At 38.7% G+C, this 23,836-nt stretch overlaps 1 protein-coding gene across 1 annotated transcript; it reads right to left on the bottom strand.

The window, feature by feature from the left end:
• Window positions 1–13,178: 13,178 nt before the first annotated feature.
• LOC131829702 (hyaluronidase-4) lies at window positions 13,179–23,815 on the bottom strand. The gene is made up of 3 exons (XM_059171743.1): window positions 22,862–23,815; window positions 15,257–15,346; window positions 13,179–13,643 (listed from the first exon to the last, which is right to left on the bottom strand). The coding sequence occupies exons 1-3, from the start codon at window positions 23,813–23,815 to the stop codon at window positions 13,242–13,244; spliced, it is 1,446 nt and encodes a 481-aa protein (XP_059027726.1). The 3' UTR covers window positions 13,179–13,241.
• Window positions 23,816–23,836: the final 21 nt, after the last annotated feature.

The following is a 23,836-nucleotide window of genomic DNA, read 5'->3' as shown; positions in this document are numbered from 1 at the left end:
TCATCTAAGAGTTTTCAGTTAACAATTAGTTATGATATTTGAACGTCTCCTTAACACTCTGGGGTAAGAATTATCATCTGCATTTTCTAAATGAGGAAGTAAGCATTAGCAAAAACCAAGTAACTTGCCCGCCAACCCAGTTCTAGCTAATTCTGAAGATCTTGCTCTTCACAACGTCCTCTACTGGACAGGTCACTATCATTACAGATATGAAAATATAAAACAGGATATTTTCTGAGAAGGAAGACTGAGTATTTTAACTGTCTAGGACAGCATGTAGATAAGGACATATTGCCACTGGCATAAATTAATCATCATACTTTGCTATTAGAATCAAGTCACTGGAGAAAAAGGAATGAAAGCCCGATCTAAATATCTTCAGAAGTGTGCAGTTAGACCGCATTTGCAGTGTGCCTGCCTGCTTTTGGTTTCAATAACTTTAACAGAGTGCTTACCCTTTCTATTAGTTTTTTGGTGCAACTCTTGCTTTTTGTTCATTTACTCCAAATGATTAGTGGTATTAATGTGGCAATCGTGTTTTATGTTTTGACTTCATTTATTCGGTTTTGAACAGGAAAATGGAAATGCTGTATTCATAGTTACTAACTTTGCACATCACAGGACCAAAGAAGCTAGCCTAAGAAGTCCTTTAAACTAAAAGTCCAACCTTGACCAAATTAGAAGTAAATTTGCATTATTTATTTATTATTTTATTATATTTTATTATTATTATTTTATTTCCTGGTTAATGCTTATTACCTTCTAACTTTGCCAACAGTGATAAACAAGCACAGCCTTGTCATGTAACTTTCTCGGGAAAATACAGTGTTGGGCGTGGGAAGTCCTCCCCTATCAGCACCAAGCCTATACACTTTTGTCATATATTTGAGGAAACAGAGGACAAAGGGCACTGGCTTGAGTCTAGCCTCAGTCCCAACTCTGAGAAGAGAGTTGAATAGTCACTAACATTTTAATTTTCTTCCTTTCCTTCCCTCCCTTTCCCTTCTGCCCTTCTCTCTCTCAGACACTGTACAGTATTAACACGTTTCTTCCCAATAATAATCCTAAGTAGGCACAAATGTTGTCCCTGTTTTACAGATGCTACTCAACTTCCCCCCCACACACCTCAGGCAAGCAAGTTTCAGTTGAATCCCTTAACTTCAGATTTCAGAACCATATTGACTCAATTGCCAAAGTCCTAGAGGGTGGTAGCTCAGCAGTTCAGATGAGGAAAATAAACCAGTTGCTATGAGGCCAGGTGGGTTCTTCAGTTCAAGAGATCTGTTTCATCAAAAAGCTAACTTGGGTCATATGTGAGATGTTTCTGGCTATCTTCACAAATTCAGCCTCGAATTTTAAAATCTCAAGGATAGAATCCCAGAAAGAGCCCAGAGATGTGTGGCTGGACCCAAGGTCCCAAATCAGAGGGTTGGCTAAAATTAGACTGTGTCCAGAAACGCTGTTATAGCGTTGGTGTCTGTAGTCATGTATAGGTTACTGCCCAAAGGACAGTGTTTTTCCACACCTCAACCTTGCCCCTTTCCATATTCCTACTAGTGACAAAAGTGGGAGTCTCCATTACTTTTGTCAAAATCTGCCTAAATTGGCTGACACTTCTAATATCTCTCTCTTCATCCAGAAGTAATGTCATGGATCCCCTTAATTCCTCTGTGCCTGTTCTCAGGGGCTTTGCTCTGTAGGCTCTGGCTGTAACCCACTACTTCTCCCTGCTTGATCTGTTCTGAAGCCTGAAGAATATTCCCCTATGCCCTGGTTTTTCGCTTCTCTGCTTAGAACATTCTGGTAAACACTGTAGTATCTGCCTGCTTTGGTTTTAATTCTGGTTTCTCCTCTGTACTTTATCTTAAAACTTCTTGTAGCTATAATCTCTACAACCCAAGTAAGGCTCCCCACACTGTTGTCAAGGTCTGCCATCTACTTGTTTGCAATTAACTAAGATCTACTTCATGATTCTGATCTTACCTGGCCCACAACCTCAGTTACAACTTACTTATCTCTTGCTCCAGTTCCTAAGCTAATTTACGTCTGTTCAGATTTTCATGATGTAATCATTCAAGGAGCTCCCTTAGTGTCTTCCTTATTTGCCTAAGTGAGAATTTCAGACATTGAGGAAGAATATTGAGATGTTCTAGAGTCATTGGGGCATCTCAGACTATATCATAGGTGCTGATTTCTTAATTTGTTGATTCAACTAATTTATTTTTTTTAAGATTTTATTTTTAAGTAATCTCCACACCCAATGTGCAGCTCGAACTTTCAACCCCGAGACAAGAATCATGTGCTCCACCAACTGAGCCAGTCAGGCTCCCTGACTGAACTATTTTGAATGGTGCATTTATAACAAGTCAAGCATAGGCATGGAGGATACCACATAGACTAGTCTCTGCTCTATGGAGCTTACACTTAGTGTGAGGAGACAATAAGCAAGTAAATAAGCAAATAATTTCAGAATGATAATGCTGTTTTAATCCATTTGGGTTGCTGTAACAAAATACCACAGACTAAATAGCTTGTATACAACAGAAATTTATTTCTTACAGTTGTCAAGGCTAGGAAGTGTAAGGTCAAGGTGCCAGCATAGTTGGGTATTGGCCCTCTTTCAGGTATCCTCAGATAGCAGAAGAAGGCTAGCAAATTCTGTGGGTTGTTTTTTTTTTTTTTTTAAGATTTTATTTATTTATTTGACAGAAAGATATCACAAGCAGATGGAGAGGCAGGCAGAGAGAGAGAGAGAGAGAGAGAGAAGCAGGCTCCCTGCTGAGCAGAGAGCCCGAATCGGGACTTGATCCCAGGACCCTGAGATCATGACCTGAGCCGAAGGCAGCAGCTTAACCCACTGAGCCACCCAGGTGCCCCTGTGGGGGCTTTTTCATAAGGACATTAATCCCATTCATGTGGAATCCACTCTCATGACCTATGCACCTCCCAAAAACCCCACCTCCTAATACCATCACACTGCATATTAGGATTTCAACATGGGAATTTTGAGGGGACACAAATATTGAGACTATAGCAAATGCTTTTACAAAACTTGAAAAAAAAAGAGAAAGACCAGAATCAAGGTTGAAAAGGTAAGTCCTGTCCACTTCAAGGTTTAATGTATAATGTTGACTGTTTTAAGATTTTATTTATTTATTTGACAGAGAGAGGCACAGCAAGAGAGAAAACACAAGCAGGGGGAGTGGGAGAAGGAGAAGCAGCCTTCCCAATGAGCAGGGAACCCAATGTGGGCTCAGTCCCAGAACTCTGGGATCATCATGACCCTAGCGGAAGGCTGATGCTTAATGACTGAGCCACCCAGGTGTCCCTATAATGTTGACTCTTAAAGAGATTGTATTGGTTAACACTACTTCCAAAAATTAAAAAGGCTGACTTCCCCATACCCAAACTAACACTTTATCATTATACTTTATAAAGAAGTTGCCTATCTAGGTAATGTAAAAATGGTATCTTATTGTCATCTTAATTACAATTTCTTTTATTTTGAGAAATTGAGCCATTTCATTGTTTCTTTGCTGTGATTTTCTGTCTGTGTCCTTTTCCCATGTTAGATCTGCGTTGTTTTGAACTGATTTAAGAGCTCTTTACATAGAGCATTTAGCACTTTGTCACGTGTTCTAAATGTGTTTTCCAATTTATGTTTTAACATGTCTGTGATAATTGTTTCCATGTAAAAGGCAAGCTTCCTTTTGTTTATGCTTGTCTCTAAATATTTGGAGAACGAGGATTTTGAGTCAGATTCCCTAGCAACTAACTTAAGATACGGTTTTATGTGCAGCGATTTATTAAAGAAGTTTTCTCTGGAAAAAAACACTTAGGAGAATGAAAGCAGCAGAGACTTAGCCAAGGAATGATGCAGTTTCAATAAGGTCCTGAGGAGGGCAGCATAAGCCTGCTCACCCAAGGGATCCAATTAAGGGCTACAGGAAGCAAAACCACACTGAACTGGAAGGAAGGTGGGGTTGGGGGAAGCACCGTGAATATGGGCAATTGGATGCACAACAAATTATATAAGGAACCTTGGGGGATCTGTGTGGGCACTGCAAGTGTCTCTTAATAATATGTGTGTTAAGGATCAATGAAAGGAAAGAATAGGGAAGTTCAAACCCAACATTTGATTTCAATGTGGAAATCTCTTTATTTACTTGTTAATTATTAAACTAGGCAACAGAAGGAATCTACCCAGTCAGGACAATTTAGTCCACCCTGACCTAGTCACTAATGATTACTCATGTATAATTTGTTTTCTCTTCTCCCTCACACCTTCCTGGAGTTTGACAATCAATCCCAATGGTGCCAAAATTGTGGAGAAAATCAATTTTGAATAACTTGAAGGCCAAGTAAATAACTGTAGGTTAGATCTTAGGAGTCTATGAAAAGAGGTAATGCATTGAAAAGGGGAGGTTTGATCTCAGTTAAGGAACACAGAATTTAGCCTTGTACAAATGCTGATAAGGATCACCTTTGCTGTATTTCTGGAGCAACTGGAAAATAGCCCCTGTTACTGACTCACATTAGCATCTCAGACTGTTTTTTCTTAGGCTCCACTAAGGAAGTAACTTTTTTTTTCTCTTCTTTTCTCTTTTTTCTTAAGATTTTATTTATTTGTTTGAGAAAGAGAGAGCACAAGCAGGGGGAAATGTCATACTTAATCCTCTTGTGAAGTAAAAAAATTTTTTAATAGATTGCATTTTAAAGATTTTGTTTATTTATTTGACAGAAATCACAAGTAGATGGAGAGGCAGGCAGAGAGAGAGAGAGGGAAGCAGGCTCCCTGCTGAGCAGAGAGCCCGATGTGGGGCTCGATCCCAGGACCCTGAGATCATGACCTGAGCCGAAGGCAGCGGCTTAACCCACTGAGCCACCCAGGCGCCCCTGAAGTAAAATTTTATCTTGTAAATATCAAGCTGAGAGCATTGGGAAGATTCCTATTACTCCTAATGACAAACACTTTTCTAGCACAGAGCATTAACCAATTTAGGGCTGTCGTCTTCCACTGGTCACTTTCTGGCATGTCATGTAAGTAGATTAGTGGTTTTCCAGGCTTAGAGGGGAGGATTGGGAAAAAAATGAATAGTGCTACTAATGGGCTTATGGGGTCTGGGGGGGCTGATAAAAATGTTCTAAAATTTAATGGGGTGATGAATGCACAACTCTGTGAATATAGTAAAAAACCACTGAAATGAATACTTCAAATTGACGAATTCTGTAAAACATGAATTGTGTCTCAGTTAAGTTGTATAATTTTTTTTAAATCCTCTCTATGAAGAAAACCCAAATTTTGACACCTAGAATTCGCACAGACTAAAATCAAGAAAATATTAACTCATTATTAAAAATTGCCAAACACACAAATAAATAAGCTATCATTACTGAAGTTAGCAAGAATAAAAAACAAATATAGGATCTCATATAGATTTCTATATGAATCTATTAGATAGAATCTATATGAATCTATTAGAATCTCTATAGATTTCATAATGTTCAAGGAATTATAAAATATTAAAATCAATTTATAAAATACTAAAAAGGAAAATATGGGATCATAAAAAAATGATTAAGCCAAATGATACGCAGGATAAGCAGAAAAAACCCACTTACACCCTACACCAAAACTATAGAACTCCAAAACCAGACAGAATGTTGCAAAATGAGCCAGATTATTTACAAAGGAAAGCAGTTAAATAGAAAGCAGTTTTATCAACAAAAACAATAGAAAACTAGGATAAGGTTCTACAAAATGCTAAGGGAAAATAAGTATCAATCTATACTTTTATACCCGTTTAGACTATCTTTCTGTATTAAGGGTAAAATTATGATCAAATTAAAAACATAAAGAGTTCTCCCCCAGCTGACTTTCACTAATGGAACTATAAAAAAATGATCATCAGTAAAAAGAAAAGTGATCCTAGACAGAAATTTGATATATAAAAATGTAAGATGAAGGAATAAAAGGTAAATATGTAAGGAAATCTAAACAAACTGGGTCTATCTATCATAAAAGTAATAATGATGTTTAATTTGGGAAATTGAAATGAACTAAAATAGTGGACAGAAATGCAATTTAACTGGAAGGAAGGAGAAAAGAAAGAAGAAAGAAGGGAGAAGGAGGAAGGAAGGAGGTAGAGGCAAGCTTCCCCATTTTATGGCTCTCACAATTCCTAGAACAATCTATTTTCTGTTACTACAGCTTAGGATGTGAAGCAGAACTCCAACTAATGGTTTTTTTAAAAGATTATATTACTTGTTCTTCCCTTATTATTTAGTTGAATGTTATTCTCACTAGGACTACACATTATAGTGGACTGAGGAACTTTTTCAGAATATGTATGTAAGCTCAGGACATCTGACTCCACAGTAGGTGGTAGGCCCAGGAGTGCTTGTTTTGGGATGGTTACCCAAGTGATTTTAATATGCATCTCTGGCTAGCAAGTTATTATGCTCTGTTTTAACAAACACTTTCCAAGTACCTCCTAAGTGGGTCTGAGCTTGACCTCGAGATACAGTGCCAAAAAAGATAACCCCACTTTTCAGGAAATGTTAGTGAGTAGGGGGAGGAAAAAATGAAATGAAAAAAGTGTCCATTGTACAGGATATAGAGTGGCATAGAATGTTCATTACTCCTCAATCTCTTGTTCCCTTTTTTAAAAAATGTTTTATTTATTCATTTGAGAGAGAGCACAAGCAGGGGAGAGACAGAGGGAGAGGGAGAAGCAGACCCTCTGCTGAGCAGGGAGTCCGATGTGGGACTTGATCCCAGGACCCTGGGATCATGACCTGAGCCGAAGGCAGAGGCTTAACAATCTGAGCTACCCAGGCATCCCTCTCCTGTTCCTTTTTTTTTTTTTTTAATTTGACAGAGATCACAAGTAGGGAGAAAGGCAGGCAGAGAGAGAGGGGGAAGCAGGCTCCCCGGTGAGCAGAGAGTCTGATGCGGGACTTGATCCCAGGACCCTGGGATCATCACCCAAGCTGAAGGCAGAAGCTTTAACCCACTGAGCCACCCAGGCACTCCCCTTTGTTAATAGTAATAGATGTTAATGTAGCCAAATGGCTATCAGAAATAATAAAGACCGCTTTTACCAGTCTTCCTTGTAGCTAGATGGGGTCAGTGATCAAATTCTGCCAAAGGATATAAACTGGTGCAGTATTTCCCCAGACAGGTTCTGGGAAATATTCTAAAGAGATGTATTGTGTTGCTTTATTTCTTCTTTGGACTTCCCTCCATTGTGCTGCGTGGAATTCATATGTGATAGCTAGAATGTCATACACCATCTTGAGATGATCAAGTAGTGAGTCTGATGATTCTTAGTCCCTGTCTTCTTTGTAGAGTCTTACATTGTCTGCCTCCAAAGGACAAAATCATTTAATATGTTTTAATGGAGAGTAAGTTTAGATTTCATATGCCCAGAGGATAATATAGATTGTAAGAATACACACAAATTAAAATCAGTAAATGCTCCTAAATGAAAGATTATAGCACCACGTTACACTTAGGTGTACAAACACAGTCCAATAGATAATACAGTAGATATAAAATATGTATGATCTATTTTTCCTTGACAAAGGAATGAAGTTATTTGAGGGTAGCAGTAAATTTGATTGCAGAATAGTACTTCTCTTAGTATATTAATAGAACAGAATGCCATAAGCAGTCTTAATGATGACCTAAGACTTTTACTTTACAAACACAAAGAATGGAGTACTCTTTCTGTTTTCATAATAAAAGGGATATTTGAAGTGAAAAGTTGATGGTTCCTGGATCTGCAGAGAATAAACTGTCAAGTTAATAAGCGAATGTTCAGCAACATTAAAAATTTTCCAAGTTGTTAAAGTTAACATTAAAGACAAAGGAAGCAGTAAGTTTATACATTTAGTTCTCTAGTAGAAACAAAAGAGTACAATATTAACATTCCCTTTGACATAACAGTTATTTTCTCATTATTAAATTTTATTTCATCATTTTAAGTTATAATCACAAAATAGAGCTGCTGCTCAAGATTTAGGATAAGCAAATTTCTAAAAAATTTTGAACTACATATTACTTTGTATTTGAGGTACATGACTTAGTAATGGCCTATTCTGGTTCCCTTTTCTGTATGATATTATCATTTCCTTGAGTTTGGTTGGTCTGTTGTGGCTTTGGTATCTGTATCCCTTTAGAGTTCCATTCCCACTAGATCTAAGAAACTTTTTGACTAGTTTAGCTGTATCCAGGAAGTGTTTTCTAAAATGTAATTGGAAATACATTCCTAATATATAAGATCGTAGGTTGCCTCTAGTGTGATTAGTTAGAAGTGAAAATAAAGCTTAAACAAGACAGTGATATTTTAGAGATCTTTTTGACATTGGCATACAGGGAACTTCCTCATTCCCTTTTAAAGCTGAATGTTATCCTATTGTATAGATCTATTATAATTCATTTAACAGGCCCCACATTTATATACACATAGGTTCATTCTCCTCCACCCTCTTTTTTTTTTTTTTTTTGCCATTTATTTGTTGATAAAACCAGATTACTTGACCTATAGAGCTCCTGAGGAGCTGAATTTTCATCATTATATCCCTGTGATGTTGTTCTGCATTTTCCTTTGTTCCCGTGAATTTGTAGAAGCCTGATCAGATTTCTGGAAGGATTTATTCTCAGCTGGTGTTACATACTTCAGTTAGGTAGTATGTAATGTCTGGCTTTACCTCTTTTCATGATGTTAGCAGCCATTGATAATCTGTGCCTGATTCATTAATTCATTAAGAATTGCAGAATGTATTCTAATTTTATCATACCTTCTTCATTTGTTGCCTTGAATAAGAAAATTTCCCTTCTCCACTATTTGGTTACCCAGAAATTATATATACAATTCATATAGGAAATGTTCTTGATTTTTCCCTTGAATTTACCAGTTTTCAGAGTAATAAAGTTTGTCCCTTAACATTCTTCAAAAGTGGTCAATGAAGATTTTTTTTTTAATATCATTTTGACCTCATAAATTTAAATGCATTTGATGCATTTCAACCCACTGCGATTATTTCTTTAGTGATTCTTGAATTTTCCCACCTTTGGCAGCAGAAGACTCTTTAAGTTGGCTAGTGGGTATTTTTGATACAATTCTAATAATCTTTGATAGCATCCTTGCTTAATGGTATAACAAGATATTTCTGATTCATTGTGTACATTTCCTACTTAAACCTAGAGTTGGACATTTTCTTAAGAGACCCTGGTTTCTTTTATAGGTAAATATTATTTAGAGTATGCAAGCTAAGGGTACATTGCTAGTAGATTGGTTAATCTTACAGGGGGTCAAAAAAAAATCACTGATTACCTGATACCAGAATCAATATACTTGTAGGTTATATATCTCTATAAGTCAGTAAAAAGAAATTTGGTACAAATAAGACTCCTGTATTCTGCTGACATCTGATGAAAAGATAACTAGTTTAAGTTTCCCAAAAAAGGAGGTGCCTGGGTTGCTCAGTCAGTTAAGCATCTGCCTTTGGCTCAGGTCATGATCCCAAGGTCCTGGGGAGCTCAGTGGGGAGTCTGTTTTTCCCTCTTACCCTCTCCCTCTTACCCTCTTCCTGCTTGCACTCTCCTTCATGTGTGTGTGCTCTCTCTCAAATTAATAAATTAAAAAATATTTTTTAAAAAGTTCCTCCAAAAAGGGTTCAAAGGCTGGGTACTTCTTTGTGGTATTAAGTTAGTCATTTCAATATTCTGAATCATATATAACTTCTACTTCAAAATAGAGATAATATTGCCTATCACAGCTTTTATGGAGACCAATATTGAAGTACGTGATAATAATAGCTAATATTTGCTAGGTATTTTTTATGTGCCAGGTTTTATGCTAAGTATTTTACCTACTTTTTTCATTAAATCAGTATAAAAGGACAAAAGAAACCATTATTATCTCCCTTTTGTAAAGGAGACTATTCAGATTAGAGAGGCTAGAACCTTGCTGTTTCCATGAAGGGAAGGTAGGATGATCCAAAGAAGCTATTGTCATTCAGCAGCTCAGAAGGTAAATTTCCTTTCCAGGAGAAATGAGCCAAATTAAATAGAGAATCTACAACTGGACTATTTAGAGTTTGATTGAGCATAAGTAGTAATAGTAGCCCAAATTAATTTTTTAAAATGCATTAAATTCATGGCCAAAAGATGAAAGAATATATTTGGATTCCATTACAACCAGTTATGGTGGAAGAAAACTCGGCAACTCAGATTCCAGAAGGGGCTTTCTTCTTTTGTGGGCTGTGGCGGTGGGGGGTGGGGAGGTGGTGAGGATGGAGGAGTATTCTTAGCTTTTTATTTTAATTCCACTATAGTTAAAATAGTTTTTTACTAATTTCAGGTGTACAATATAGTGATTCAGCAATTCTATACATTACTCAGTGCTCATCATTGTAAGAGTACTCTTTCTTTAATCCCCATCACCTGTTTCGCCCATCCCCCACCCCCAGGTTGGGCTCTTTTACAAACTGGCTTTTTGACCTTGCCAAGTGATTTGTTCTCTTTAGGCCTGAGTTCTTCAACAGAGGAGCTAAATACGTATTTCAGAAGCTAACGTGCTAGGACTAGAGTAGAACACTAATGTTTGAGTGTGGCATACTTTTACTTGAGTATGGCTTACTATTCATGTGAAGAATTAAAAAAAAAAAAAAACACAAAAAAAACCCTTACAACAACTATATAGCTTCCATAGATTCAGGTTTCTGAATCATTGAATGATTGACTCATTTAACATACTTATTGGACACATACTATGTGCTAGGTACTGTAGCAAGTAGTATTCTAGCAAATGCTGAACAAAATGAAGTCTTCATTTTTCTAGGTTACATTCTAGTAAAGGACTTATGAATGCTTAATAAACTGATGAATGTAAAAACTGGTTATTAGGTGAATGAATGAATTAGGAGGGGGATCTGGAAAGTACTCTCTGATAGGTGACCTAATGTTAGAAGCTTGACATTTAAAAATGAAAATTTATGGGGGGCACCTGTGTGGCTCAGTCAGTCGAGCGTCCCAATCCTGATTTTGGCTCAGGTCTTGGTCGGGGGTCATGAAATGGAGACCTGCATCAGGCTCCCTGGTCATTAGGGGATCTGCTTGGGATTCTCGTTCCCTCTGCCCCTCCCCTCCACTCTCTGTCTCTCTCTTTCTCTCAAATAAATAAGTATAAATAAATAAAACTTAGGGAAAATTGTTGATTAAATTTTGCTCCATCTATTATGTGGCTTTAAGGATGACATTCAAATGGCATGAGAATTATGAAATAGTATGGAAACTGCTTATAACATGGTTAAGTGAAAAACAGAGGACACAAAATTATGCACATATTTTTATTACAATCATTTTTTAAAAAAGTCATTAGAAGAAAGGCTAAGAAGAAATACATCAAAAGTTACCAGTATATGTTAATAGTGATTATTGGTGACTTCCCTTATTATTTTTTCTATTTTCCAAATTTTCTATAATGTGATTATATCATCTTTGATATGAAAATAAATTTAATTTTTAAAAAGCTAGTCTATGTAATAATACCTCTCATTCTTAGCATTATAAAAGTTTTTTGTTTCGTTTGTATTTCACATTTAGAAATTAGACCTTAACCATTTCCTTAATTTGGACAAGTTGGACCCAGAGTTGAAAACAGCACACCTGGATTGCAAATGTTTCCTAAAGAGAGAAAAGAGGCTGCGGATGAGGTTGAGTCAAGTCTCATGCCTTCTGTTATAGCATCATACCTATATGGAGTTAGCCTTCCAAGTGGATTTTCTCCAGGGATAGGAAATCCTATCAACTGAACATCCCTCTCAATAAAACACAATGCCCAAGTGATTTATAAATAGAACATAACATCAGAAAGAGGAAATTGCCCAAGACCCTGTTTTATCCTAAGTGTGTCCGTTACTTTGGTGATCAAAGGAGGATAACTGAAGATTAGCAACATGTATTAAGAGCCAAAGCATGGGGGCACCTGGGTGGTTCAGTGGGTTAAAACCTCTGCCTTCAGCTCAGGTCATGATCCCAGAGTCCTGGGATCAAGCCCAGCATCGGGCTTTCTGCTCAGTGGGGAGCCTGCTTCCCCTCCATCTCTCTGCCTGCCTCTCTGCCTACTTGTGATCTCTCTCACTGTCAAATAAATAAATAAAATCTTTTTTAAAAAGCCAAAGTATGCATGGGATATGCTATTCTATGTACTCTTTAGAATAATTCACAGAGGAGAGAACTGTATAACCAAATTTTGGATGAGAAAATGGGAAATATAAATACCTGGAGTCCCACATACAGACGAGCAAGGAAACTGTGATTCAAATTAGATGCAAACTGACTTGAAAACCACTGCTTAAAAGCTTACATATGGGGACCACAATATCAAATATTTCTTGGTAGAACCCCTTCCCAGTAGCACTTCTGGGTCCCTTAAGTGTTTATTAAATATTCTTTAGTGATGATTTTGCTTGCAAAAGACACCAACCACCTTTTTAGTAGCATGACATCAGTTTCTGGACCTAGAGCGATGTCAGCCTAGGCAAGTGTGAATACTATCCTACAGCTGTTCATAGAGTTTAAATTGCCAGGGTCTGTGAGAGAAGGACTCGTAGTGGGTGAGAGAAGCGCCATATTGGAATAGATGGCTTTGCAATGAGTTGGGAACAGTTCCCCTTGCCTCAGTCTCTGCACCTCCATGAGAAGCCACATCAGGACCTGGTTCTGCAGTCAGTGTGCTCAGGTGAGGAACAGAAGCCCAGAGTGAACCTCAGGCTGGAACAAGGAACGTTGCCTTTGGTTCCTTTCAGTAGATCGAGTGACCAGCTCATACCCTGAGGTGACCTCTTCTAAGGAATCAGATGATTACTTAGTCATCTGTTCATAATACATTGCTGACCAGAAAAACCAGACTTTGAAATCAATAATTTAATATGTATATGTACACACACACAGATTCATATAAAGACGAAAATAAACTAGGTCTGGTTTAAATACAACTTAACATTCCAGAGTAATGAAGACTGTACTGATTTTATTCATGGATCTGGTTTCTTAGCCAAATCAGAGCCAAATAAAGCAACATGTTCGTGTTTATGTTAAGGGACATACATAATGTCTACTTAGGATACCTCTCAGTGGCTTTCAGAAGGAAAAAAACCCCTCCTAAGTTTCATCCCTTCTCTAGGTGACTACGCTATAAGCTGTAAATCTCCCTTTAAATTCAACTGTCTCACAACCAAGCTCTCTGAGAACCTGCTAAAACCAGCAGGCACAGTGTCATCAGTGAGCCAGGAAAAGAGAAAACCCTGGAGCCCCCATCAGCCATCTTGGTCCCTCTGCAATCGGCTCCTTCGTAACCCCGATAGCAATGACAGGAAAATTTCTTCTCCATCACTTCCAGGTCTGTATCCGATGCTTTTCCTTTCACAATAAACTCTCCATCCTCGGAGGCCTCTATGCGGTAACTTGCAGGGTTCAGGTGAAGATAATCCGGGGCTTTCCATACTCTCCTTCTGCATCTCCCATTCCCCCTGCAGAGGTGAAGGCTGCACACCTCAGCTGCTCGCGTCACGTTGACTATGTAGCTCCCTAAATCAGAACTCACGTACTGCTTCACCTTTGTACAGTTGCCCTAGAAATGTGGAAACAAATGGGCTTTAGTGGGTTTGGGCACTGATAGGGTTTGAGCATCTAGGCCCCCAAGGCAGTTCTTTGGCCTTGAGTGAAACCTAACATCTTGGCTCCAGCTGGTTGATCTCTGAGGCTCAGGTGCTAAAACACAGGGGAGCTGATCAGAAAGGATGAAAGGTCCCAGGGGCAGGAGATGGAGAATAGGGTACAAGGGAGCTAAGCCACTGAATTTGCAAATGGGTCCCAGAGTCATCGTATAAGGACCCTGCCTTCTTCCAATTTACCTCCTTTTTTCCTCCTTCTAGCCCCCAACTTAATGGGTGTGAAAAAAAAAGAACAAACCCAGATTAGAAATCATGCCAGAGATGCTGTCTTCTGGCTGATTTTTGGGGTGTTCTGTACCTTTCATACTTGTGTAGAAACCTGAATCCTCATAGTCTAACTGATTTATTCTTAACAGTTGACCAGTAGGTTCCTGGATTTTCCTGTCAATTACACTCAAATATCAACTACCCTGGGTTCTGGACTTCCGTATACAATTCAAACACGAGAAAGCCTGTCTAGGTCTTTTTTTTTTTTTTTTTTTTTAATGGTTCCTATTATGTGTTCTAAACGGAGGCCACCAGGTTTGTGCCCTCTGCTTCCTCTCATCAGCCGCACAGGCTGGAGAGGAAATATTAACACCTAGAGAGTTAAGAATTGATTCTTCCCACTTCTACCTAATTCTTATGTTAGACAGGGGAGACTTTTAAGCTGATATTGTCAGCTTAAAAGTCAGGTTAAAACAAACAGTTTCATGAAAGAGATCTTGACAGCAACAAATTGAACCGGTGCACTTCTGAGAATAGTATCAGATCATCATGAACTTGCAAAAACTTCAATTTAACAAAAAATGTTGAGGATACAAGTATTACAATTCCAGGCAAATGTATCATACTGTAGAGATATAAACAAATAGCATCTGGAAATACAGAAGAGATTGTGACTAATATGGATTGGGAAAAACTAGAAAGACTTATTAGAGTAAATAATATCTGAGCTGGGAGAAATTTGAAGAGAGCTATACATCTCACTTTAAATGCTATTAATTTTCAGCTAATTTCCCCAAAGAGGAAAAATAGATTCAATGCAGAGATTAAAAACTTACCATCTGTTTCTTCTTCTCCAAATAGGATATAACACATTTAATGTTGTAGTTAAATGCAAGTTCTCCAGAGTCAAACTGTGGTTAATGCCAGCTTCACCAGTTAAGTAGCCTAACTAGCTGTTAACCTAGTTGGATTTCCTGTCTTGTTTCTTCATCAATAAAGGAGGATGGCAGACCCTATCTCATAAGGGTTATTATGGCCAGTAAGTGTGCAAATCCAAAACAAAAAGCATTTAGCACAATCTGAGCACATAATAAGTAGCCAACAAATGTTAGTATTGTGATTACTGTCTTAACAAAAGGTAATAATACTATTGAGCTCCTTCAATTATTAGGCATTGATTTAGACTTTAATTCTAAAGCTAGTTTATTGTGGGAGCCATGAGAGCTCTGATTGGAGTTAACTATCCCAGGAAAGAGCAAATACTTTAAATAATTTTAACTATACCTTCAAGGTTCCGCCTTACCTCAGATGAAGTTAAATTCATGTCTCCCCAGATGACAATGCCTGCCGCTCCCAAGGCAGCACTTTCTCCAATGGTACTGATTAGATCTTGCTAGATTGAAGAGATCAGAGTTCATTATTCATGTTATAAAAACAGTACTCCAGGGATTAGGATTAGAGGCTGAGTGCAATATAATATAATAGGAGGATTCTCCACGTTCTTAGAGTAACACAAATGTTGAATAAACCAACGCTCAAAAATCACACTCCATAATCGTATGGAAAAACATACTAAATATTTTTTTTTAAAGATTTTATTTATTTATTCGACAGAGAGAGATCACAAGTAAGCAGAGAGGCAGGCAGAGAGAGAGAAAGGAGGAAGCAGGCTCCATGCTAAGCACAGAGCCCGATGCGGGACTCGATCCCAGGACCCTGAGATCATCACCTGAGCCGAAGGCAGCGGCTTAACCCACTGAGCCACCCAGGCGCCCCGGAAAAACATACTAAATATTTTTAAAGAAAAACTTGCATTTTGCCAAATAGGATGTCATTTTGATGACAGCCTAGAAATAGCCACCAGAAGCTGTCTAATCAAAGTCAACTGGGGCTAATACACACAAACCAGCCATATGTACATGACCCAGAAACAAAATCTGAAAGTTTTTTTTCAAATGTGGAGAATACCTCACATTCCTCTTAGCTAAATTCTCTTCCCAATTTGCAACACTCCCGGGAGGACTTCGCCTCTGCAAGGACCCATAGGGGTTTTGTGTCCTTTGGATCCCAAGGCCAGACAAAGCGACTCAGTGTTAAGGACCTATAGGCTCTGATTTGGTCCACCCTTATGTTTGATCTCTGAAGCTATTTGTGTCTGATTTCAATGTACCTGACTTCATGGGCTTTATTTATGACTCATCCAGTCATGATAGAGGTGCCGACTTTTTCTCTGTATGTTAAGTAAATGAAAACAAAACTTCAGTAGGGGATTTTTGGTTTTGTCATCCTAAAGGATTTAAGTGTTTAAGGATTAACATGGATTGAGGCCATTTAAGAAGGAAATTAGGAGTTGAATGTATGCAGTTGGTTTCCTAATTTAAGGTCCCGTGGTAGGTTTCCTAGATAAGTTTATTAAATTATAGTATATTCTCTGATGGTTTAAGATCCTAAGCATTCACCTTTTACTCCAAGGATGAATTTCCATCAGTTACATGCTGGGAAATGTAACTGGGTGATTTGCTGGGAAATAAAAGCAGAACTTTATAATTATATTTTGCCTGGGACCTTTTCTATTAAAATCAACACTTGAGGGATACATCTTCTTATCTGTTCACTTTTATGGTCCACTCAAAGGTTTTACAGTCTCCATGTCTTAAGTTTTATTCTTCTGGATGTTTTCAAGAAGAGTGGAGATTTTGGGTTAAATGACTTTCAGGTTCAGATCCATTTCCATTTCTGTGACCACGGAGTTTGCTGACTAGGTCAGAGCTGACATAACAAGAAAGGAAGTTTTCATGAGGCTCTCGTGAGATAGGGGAAGTGAAATGTTTTTGAAAATTATCTATGATATGGTGAATATGGGAGGCGCCAGCCGTGTAATGCCCAGAATGAGGACTCTGCTGGGTCTACACCTATTGCCTCTTTTGGCAAAGATACAAGGAGCAGGGAACCTTCCTTCACTCACTTTGAAGTTAGTGAAGCCATGATCACATCATGTGACCAGAGAGGCCAAATCCCCCAGTGGCCTTCCATGAATTACTATTACATGTATGTTACACCTTTTTCAGCTGCCCCATAGTTCTTGAATATTCTGTTCTGGGGTTTGTTTTGTTTTGTTTTGTTTTCCCAGCCTTTGTTCTCTTTGCTTTTCAGTTTCAGCGGTTTCTATTGAGACATCCTGAGGCTCTGGAAATCTTGCCCCAGCCCTGTGCAGTCTAAAGCCCATCAAAGACACTCTTCATTTCTGCTATAGTGTTTTTCATCTGTAACATTCCTTTTTGATTCTTTTGTAGCATTTCCAGCTCTGTGCTTACATTGCCCATCTGTTTTTGCATGCCTGTCTACTTTATCTATTAGAGCCCTTTGAATATTCACTAAAGTTGTTTTAAATTTCCGGTCTGATAATTCCAGCATCCCTACCATATCTGCGTCTGCTTGTGATGCTTGCTCTATATCTTCAAATTCTGTTTTTGCCTTTTAGTATGTCTTGTAGTTTTTTTTCTTAATAGCTAGACATGATTTAATTTTTTATTGATGGGCAAATAGCTCATACTAGGTAAAAGGAACTGCTATAGATAGGCACTCAGCATTGTGCTAGTAAGATGTAGAAGAAATGGAAGTGTTCTATAGTCCTATGATTAGTTCTTGGTCTTTTAGTGAGTCTTTGCCTCTGGACTGTGAAATTCACAGGTTGATCAGTTGTGTTTCCCACTTCTTAGGTGGGATAGTCAGGCTAGATGGGGTTAGAGCCGGGCATTTCCCTTCTTGCAAGTGGAAGACTAGAGCCAGCTGGAGTTGGGTATTTCCCTTCTCCCAGTTCACCTAGGCTCTGATGAGTCCCCAGTAGGTTTGGTACTGGTTAGTGTCTCCTGAGGGCAGACCTTGTTAAGAAGAACAGAATGTTCTTCAAAACAGTATTCAAAACAGTTCTTTTTCTTCTGCCCCTGCCAGATGCATTAGAAGATTTTTCTCTGATATTCACTGTGAGTATCTGATAAGCTTTTGGAGAGAAAACTCACAAAATTATATCCCTACCCATGACTGAGTCCCCTGGAGTTTTTATCTCTCAGATTGGTCCTCACTGAGTCTCCAGCAATTTGTCAATTATAGTTCAAGTTACCCTACTCTGGCTGTGGTTCCCACAGAGGTTTGTGTTCTGGTAAGTTGTCATTCTCTATATTCACCTGTTTTCCTCTTGAATTTTTAGGGCAGCAATTTGCCCATGTCTTCCCTTCTCATGAGTCTAAGAAAAGCTGATCTTTCTTTCTTTCTTTCTTTTTTTAAAGAAGACTTGATTTTTCAGTCTGTTTAGCTTTTTTTTTTTTTTTAATTTATTCATTTGACAGAAAGATCACAGGTAGGCAGAGAGGCAGGCAGAGAGAGAGGGGGAAGCAGGCTCCCTGCTGAGCAGAGAGCCAGATGCAGGGCTTGATCCCAGGACCCTGAGATCATTACCCGATACCCGAGCCGAAAGCAGAGGCTCAACCCACTGAGCCACCCAGGCGCCCCCAGTCAGTTTAGCTTTTTACTTGTTAGGATGGTATGGTAACTTCCAAGCTTCTTACCATGCTGAACTGGAAACCCCAAATCTCCCATGAATTCCTTTGGGCTAAAGCAGTGTCACCAGAGGGAAGTGGGAGACACAGCATTTACAGGTTATAAGTAAGGAAGCTATAGATGTTTGCCGTGAAACCCACACCTTCTGAAGCTAATTATCAGAAAGGAATGCTGGGGACATCTGATTGGCCCAGTCAGTTAAGCATCTGCCTTCAGTTCAGGTCATGATCCCAGGGACTGTGATTGAGTCCCACATCAGGCTCCTTGCTCAATGGGGAGTCTTCTGCCTTTCTCTCTCCCTCTGTCTCTCCCCCTGCATGTGTGCTTAAGCTGTCTCTCTCTCTCTCTCTCAAATAAATAAATAAATAAAATCTTAAAATAAAAAAAAAAAGGAATGTTAAGTTTCTTCCCAATGTGTCCTTTAGAGTTTACTGGAACTGATTCAACATGGTGAGTCTTCATGCACATGTTGACTACAGGTAAGGAGTCAATAGCAGATATTAATGCAAATTTCTCTACCAGATTAGCTCAGTGTCACCTAGCTGAGAGCAGGGTGCTGAATGAATCACAGAGCAGCTATGTTTTGGGGACCAAAAGAGCAAGGCTCTATTCAGTGAGGGAAGTGACAGGTAAGATGCCTCTGGGAATAGATAAGGACCACATGAGAGTGTCAGCTACGTGAGTGATGTCACATGAAAGAAGAAATAAGGAACAACACATGCTGTAACAGCAACAAATATTCCAAGTCCTAGCATTTTCTCCGGCTCTCCCCCATCTCTCCACAGTGCATGTAAGTAAGGTGCCCACTGTGGGGAGCTGGGGCATCACCAATGAGCTCCTTGCGTGTTACCAGAAGAAATACTAATTAATTAGAAAGACATTTTTAAATCTACAGTCAAGAAAACTCCTTTCATTATTTTAAAAAACATAACATCAAGTTTTATTTAGGTTGTGTATATGTAAGTGGTGTAGGCAATCTTTTGTGTGAAATGAGGTGTTACTGCCCCTATATTGTCCCACTACGGCTGCTGATTATGATTCTATTCTTAGATATTCCTTTCCAAGTTTAAGGCTTTGGTACTTGGTAAAAAGTGACAGCTGCACCACATATATTTTTAAGTGTCTCAAATTTTCGTATGTATTTTCTTATTTGATTTTCATACTACTTCTGCTCGGTAGATAGGGCAGGTAATACTGTCTCATTTTATTTATTAAGATAATGAGGCACTGAGGTTGGACAGGTGAGGAAATCTGCTACTTTTTGGTAAATCATTTCTCTAATCCTAACTATATATGTATGTGTACACATGCACAAACATGCACATACAAAAGCACACTATAAACTGCAGATACCATGGCACTGGCTGGCTCAGACAGTGGATCATGTGACTCTTGATCTCAGGGTTGTAAGTTTGAGCCTCACATTGGGTGTAGAGATTACTTAAAAATAAAAAGTCAGGGCATCTGGGATGGCTCAGTCGGTTGAGCATCTGCCTTCAGCTCAGGTCATGATCCCAGGGTTCTGGGATCAAGCCCTGCATAGGGCTCCTTGCTCAGTGGGAAGTCTATTTCTCCCTCTCCCACTCCCCCTGTTTGTGTTCCCTCTCTCGCTGTGTCTCTCTCTGTCAAATAAATAAATCTTTTTAAAAAATAAAATTAAAACTAAAAACCTTTTTTTAAAGATTTTATTTATTTTTTTTTGACAGAGAGCAAGCAGAAGTAAGCAGAGTGGTAGGCAGTGGCAGAGAGAGAAGCAGGCTCCCTGCTGAGCAAGGAGCCTGATGTAGGACTCGATCCCAGGACCTCGGGATCATGACCCGAGCTGAAGGCAGCCACTTAAACAACTGAGCCACCCTGGTGTCCCCCAAAATTTAAAATCTTAAATAAATAAATAAATAAATAAATAAATAAATAAATTGCTGCTATCTTTTGGAAGATTAGAAATGGACACAAGCCATTATTAGTCGTTAATGATTTGGTACAAATGAATGTCAGGTTTTTTAATTTTTGTGGGCAGATTTTAATGGAGGATAGAATAAAATGGTGGGTACACTAATGGTATAAAACATTTGGAAGTACTTTACCATTCAGAAATTTTCAGAATGATACCGAATGATTCTTGGGACTGCAAAAGAAAACTGTTTCTTGATGAGACCCTAACTGTTGTTCCTTCTTTTCTTAAAACAAATATTTCTGAGGCTGTAGCTACTCAAGGAAGCTAATCTAGGTTTATCAAATGTGCAGAATGTACCAGTAGTGTAAGCTAATCTTTCAAAATGAACACTTTTCCCTTAAAGTTTATTGTTTCTTCTAAAAGTAAATTTATTACCATCAAAGACAGAAACTTGTTTAAGTGAAATATAAAAAAGGAAAGAAGTTTCACAGAAGAAAGTAATATTTAACTTTCAGTTCCAGGATCAAGAAGATCTAGAGGACTTTTTAAGCCTCCCAGGTGATACTAATTCCTATCATTCTTAATCATTTGTTGATGCCTTTTCTGGGAAGTACAAATAGAAGTTCACAGTGGAGACTTTTCTCTTCTTACTCAACTCATTGATGATGTCCAAGGAATAGCATTTACCAAATCCTGATACATCTGTGCCTTTTCTACTTCTGAGGATTAGGCTGTATTCGCTATATGCTCTGTAGATACCTACCAGTCATGCCAAAGCCCTCATCTGGGTTTCCTGAGCCTCACTCTTTGGAGGCTTCACAGTCAGAACATCTCTAAGCATAAGTGTATTAAAATATACTCTGGTGATTTGAAACTTGCAATGGTGGAGAAGGAGGAAATGTGATAAACTGATGGTATCCAGTAATATCTAAAAATATCACTGCACCACCCATGTGAAGGCCTGAATAAGTTCACACAGGGGCATGTGGGTGGCTCAGTGGGTTAAGCCTCTGCCTTCAGCTCAGGTCATGATATCCCAGGGTCCTGGGATCGAGCCCCACATCAGGCTCTCTGCTCAGTCAGGAGCCTGCTTCCCCCTCTCTGCCTGCTGCTCTGCCTACTTGTTCTCGCTCTCTGTCAAATAAATAAATAAGTAAATCTTAAAAAAGAAATTAAAAAGAAAGTTTACACATACTTATTGAAGTCTGGCCGTTAGAGCAGCATCTACGTTTAAGTGTTTATCTCCAGAAGGTTCCATTTGAGTTACCAGAGTAGCAAAGGGAGAAGAAGGGAGAGAAAACTGAGCTGAAAGTTCATCTATTTTAAAAGTTACCCTTATGGTTTGTGGGAAGCCTTTGGCTATAATAGCAAAATAAACAATAAAACTTGTATTTGTAAGTTTTACCCTAGGGTTGCAAAACCATCTTCTAGTGATGAATTTATGATTGAATTTTTTTTATTTTTAAAAAATTTTTAATTGTGGTAAGAAGACACATAAAATTTACTCCCTTCACCATTTCTGAGTTCAGTAGGACTACATATATTCACATTACTGTGCCTCCCTTATACCTTTTATCAAAACTGGTATTATGCATTAAAAAGAAAACATTTTTTTTCTTGACATTAGATGGTAAGGCCAGAAGCAAGAATGCTTCCAATTACACTTCCAAATATGAGGGCAAACTACTCCGTTTTAAAATACCCTCTCTGATTTTCCAGCCTGTGCACCACCAACTGCTTCAATAAAGGCCAGTCATGAGGGAGCACCATCAAAGCTGGGGAGGAAGTGGGGAGGAGTTGATTTCATTGCCTTTTAACCTTCCCTCCATAACATGTTCCTTAAAAGAATAATAAATAATTAAAATTCAGTTGGCATAAATGAAGAGTCTAAAAGGTTGGCTAATCAAAGGAACAATTATGGAGGTGTCTGGGTGGCTCAGGGGGTTAAGCCTCGGCCTTCAGGTCAGGTCATGATCTCAAGAGTCCTGGGATCGATCCCTGCATTGGGCTCTCTGCTCAGTGGGAGCCTGCTTCCTCCTCTCTCTGCCTACCTCTCTGCCTACTTGTGATCTCTGTCAAATAAATAAATAAAATCTTTGAAAAAAAAAAAACTGAAGGAACAATTATTCTGCTTTCTAAAAGACCACTAATTGGGAATTTCTCAAAGAACACAATTAACAAAGAAATGTCTCTTTGAGGGGGCACCCTGGGTGGCTCAGTCTGTTAAGCATCTGCCTCTGGCTAAGGTCATGGCCTGAGGGTCCTGGGATCCTCCTGGCAGGCTCCCTGCTCAGTGAGGAGTCTACTTTTCCCTCTTCCTTTGCTCCTCCCCCTGCTCATGCTCTCACTCTCAAATAAATAGATGAAATCTTAAAAAAAAAAAAAAAAAAAAAAAAAAGTCTCTTTTAAAGACAGGGAGGAAACCACCACCCCCATCTTTGGCAAGAGGTATCTTACCTTAGAAAGAAAAAATAGAGGTTCATTTCTGTAGCCTAATCTTGTGTAGACGAATACAGGCAGAGCATAATCGTGGGATGTCATGGTGGAGATCCTCAGGGATTCATGCACTCGAAATTGCGAGAAAAGCAAAATGTTTTCATTGTCGCCAAGAGATTTTCTGACACCAATAGAAGGATATAAAGCAGCACTGCTATTCCAGAGCCAAGAGAGCTCATTGTTTCTCAAAACTTCCTCTTCTGGGCATGACCCAGTATAATTCGGGGCATAAACATTATAATTGTGGCAATCCGGATATAAATAATAACCCCAGAGGCCCTTGGGTCTACTCCTCATTCCCAGTTCAATGGTTTCCTTCATGAAAGCTTTTGCACTTTCTTCAAATGTTGCTTTGGCTAAGTATTCAATATCAGTAGCTGATATGTTCTCTTGCATATCAGAAATAAGCTTTCTTGACTTCTGTCTGTAAACATCTTTTGTGTTCCAGTTACGGGCCCACTGGGGTCGCCAGTATTCCCAGTCTATAACAGCAAGGCCACTGAAATCTTCAGCAGGGATGTAATAATTAATATCTTGGTCAGCTTTTTCTAGATGCACTTGCAAGCTTATGTTCTGGGGGAGACCCCCATTAATGGGAACCCCCTGGGATGTATACCATGGATAGTATCCCAGTCTGTTGACATAAAATATAGTGACATTTTGCCCCCTGGCCTTGGCCAGTGGACTTCCAATCACCTGAAACATTTTCAAATTTAGTCCTATATTGTATTTTACCAAACACTGATCCGTTGGAGCATTCCAAGCAGCTATAAAAGGTTTCCTTTGATAAATTGGAAGTCGGGCAGGTTTCAGAGAAGAGATAGACTTCAGAATGAAGAGTATGAGCAGCCATGATGTGAGATGTATTGGTTGAACAGCACAAAACCTTAATTGTCCTTCAGATAATACTTTCATGATAAGATAAAACCTTATCTT

This window comes from Mustela lutreola, chromosome 4 (assembly GCF_030435805.1).
Source record: "Mustela lutreola isolate mMusLut2 chromosome 4, mMusLut2.pri, whole genome shotgun sequence".
Taxonomy (NCBI): Eukaryota; Metazoa; Chordata; class Mammalia; order Carnivora; family Mustelidae; genus Mustela; species Mustela lutreola.
The sequence above is the reverse complement of the archived record's forward strand: the minus strand, read 5'-3'. Positions and strand labels throughout refer to the sequence as shown.

Excerpts from the sequence above, each read along its gene's own strand:
- LOC131829702 (XM_059171743.1), bottom strand. The coding sequence starts at position 23,815 with ATGAAAGTATTATCTGAAGGACAATTAAGGTTTTGTGCTGTTCAACCA. Across the intron at positions 15,347-22,861 it reads CTCTATTTTTTCTTTCTAAG|CAAGATCTAATCAGTACCAT; the intron begins GTAAGATACCTC and ends TCTTCAATCTAG. Across the intron at positions 13,644-15,256 it reads TGAATTTAACTTCATCTGAG|GGCAACTGTACAAAGGTGAA; the intron begins GTAAGGCGGAAC and ends CCACATTTCTAG.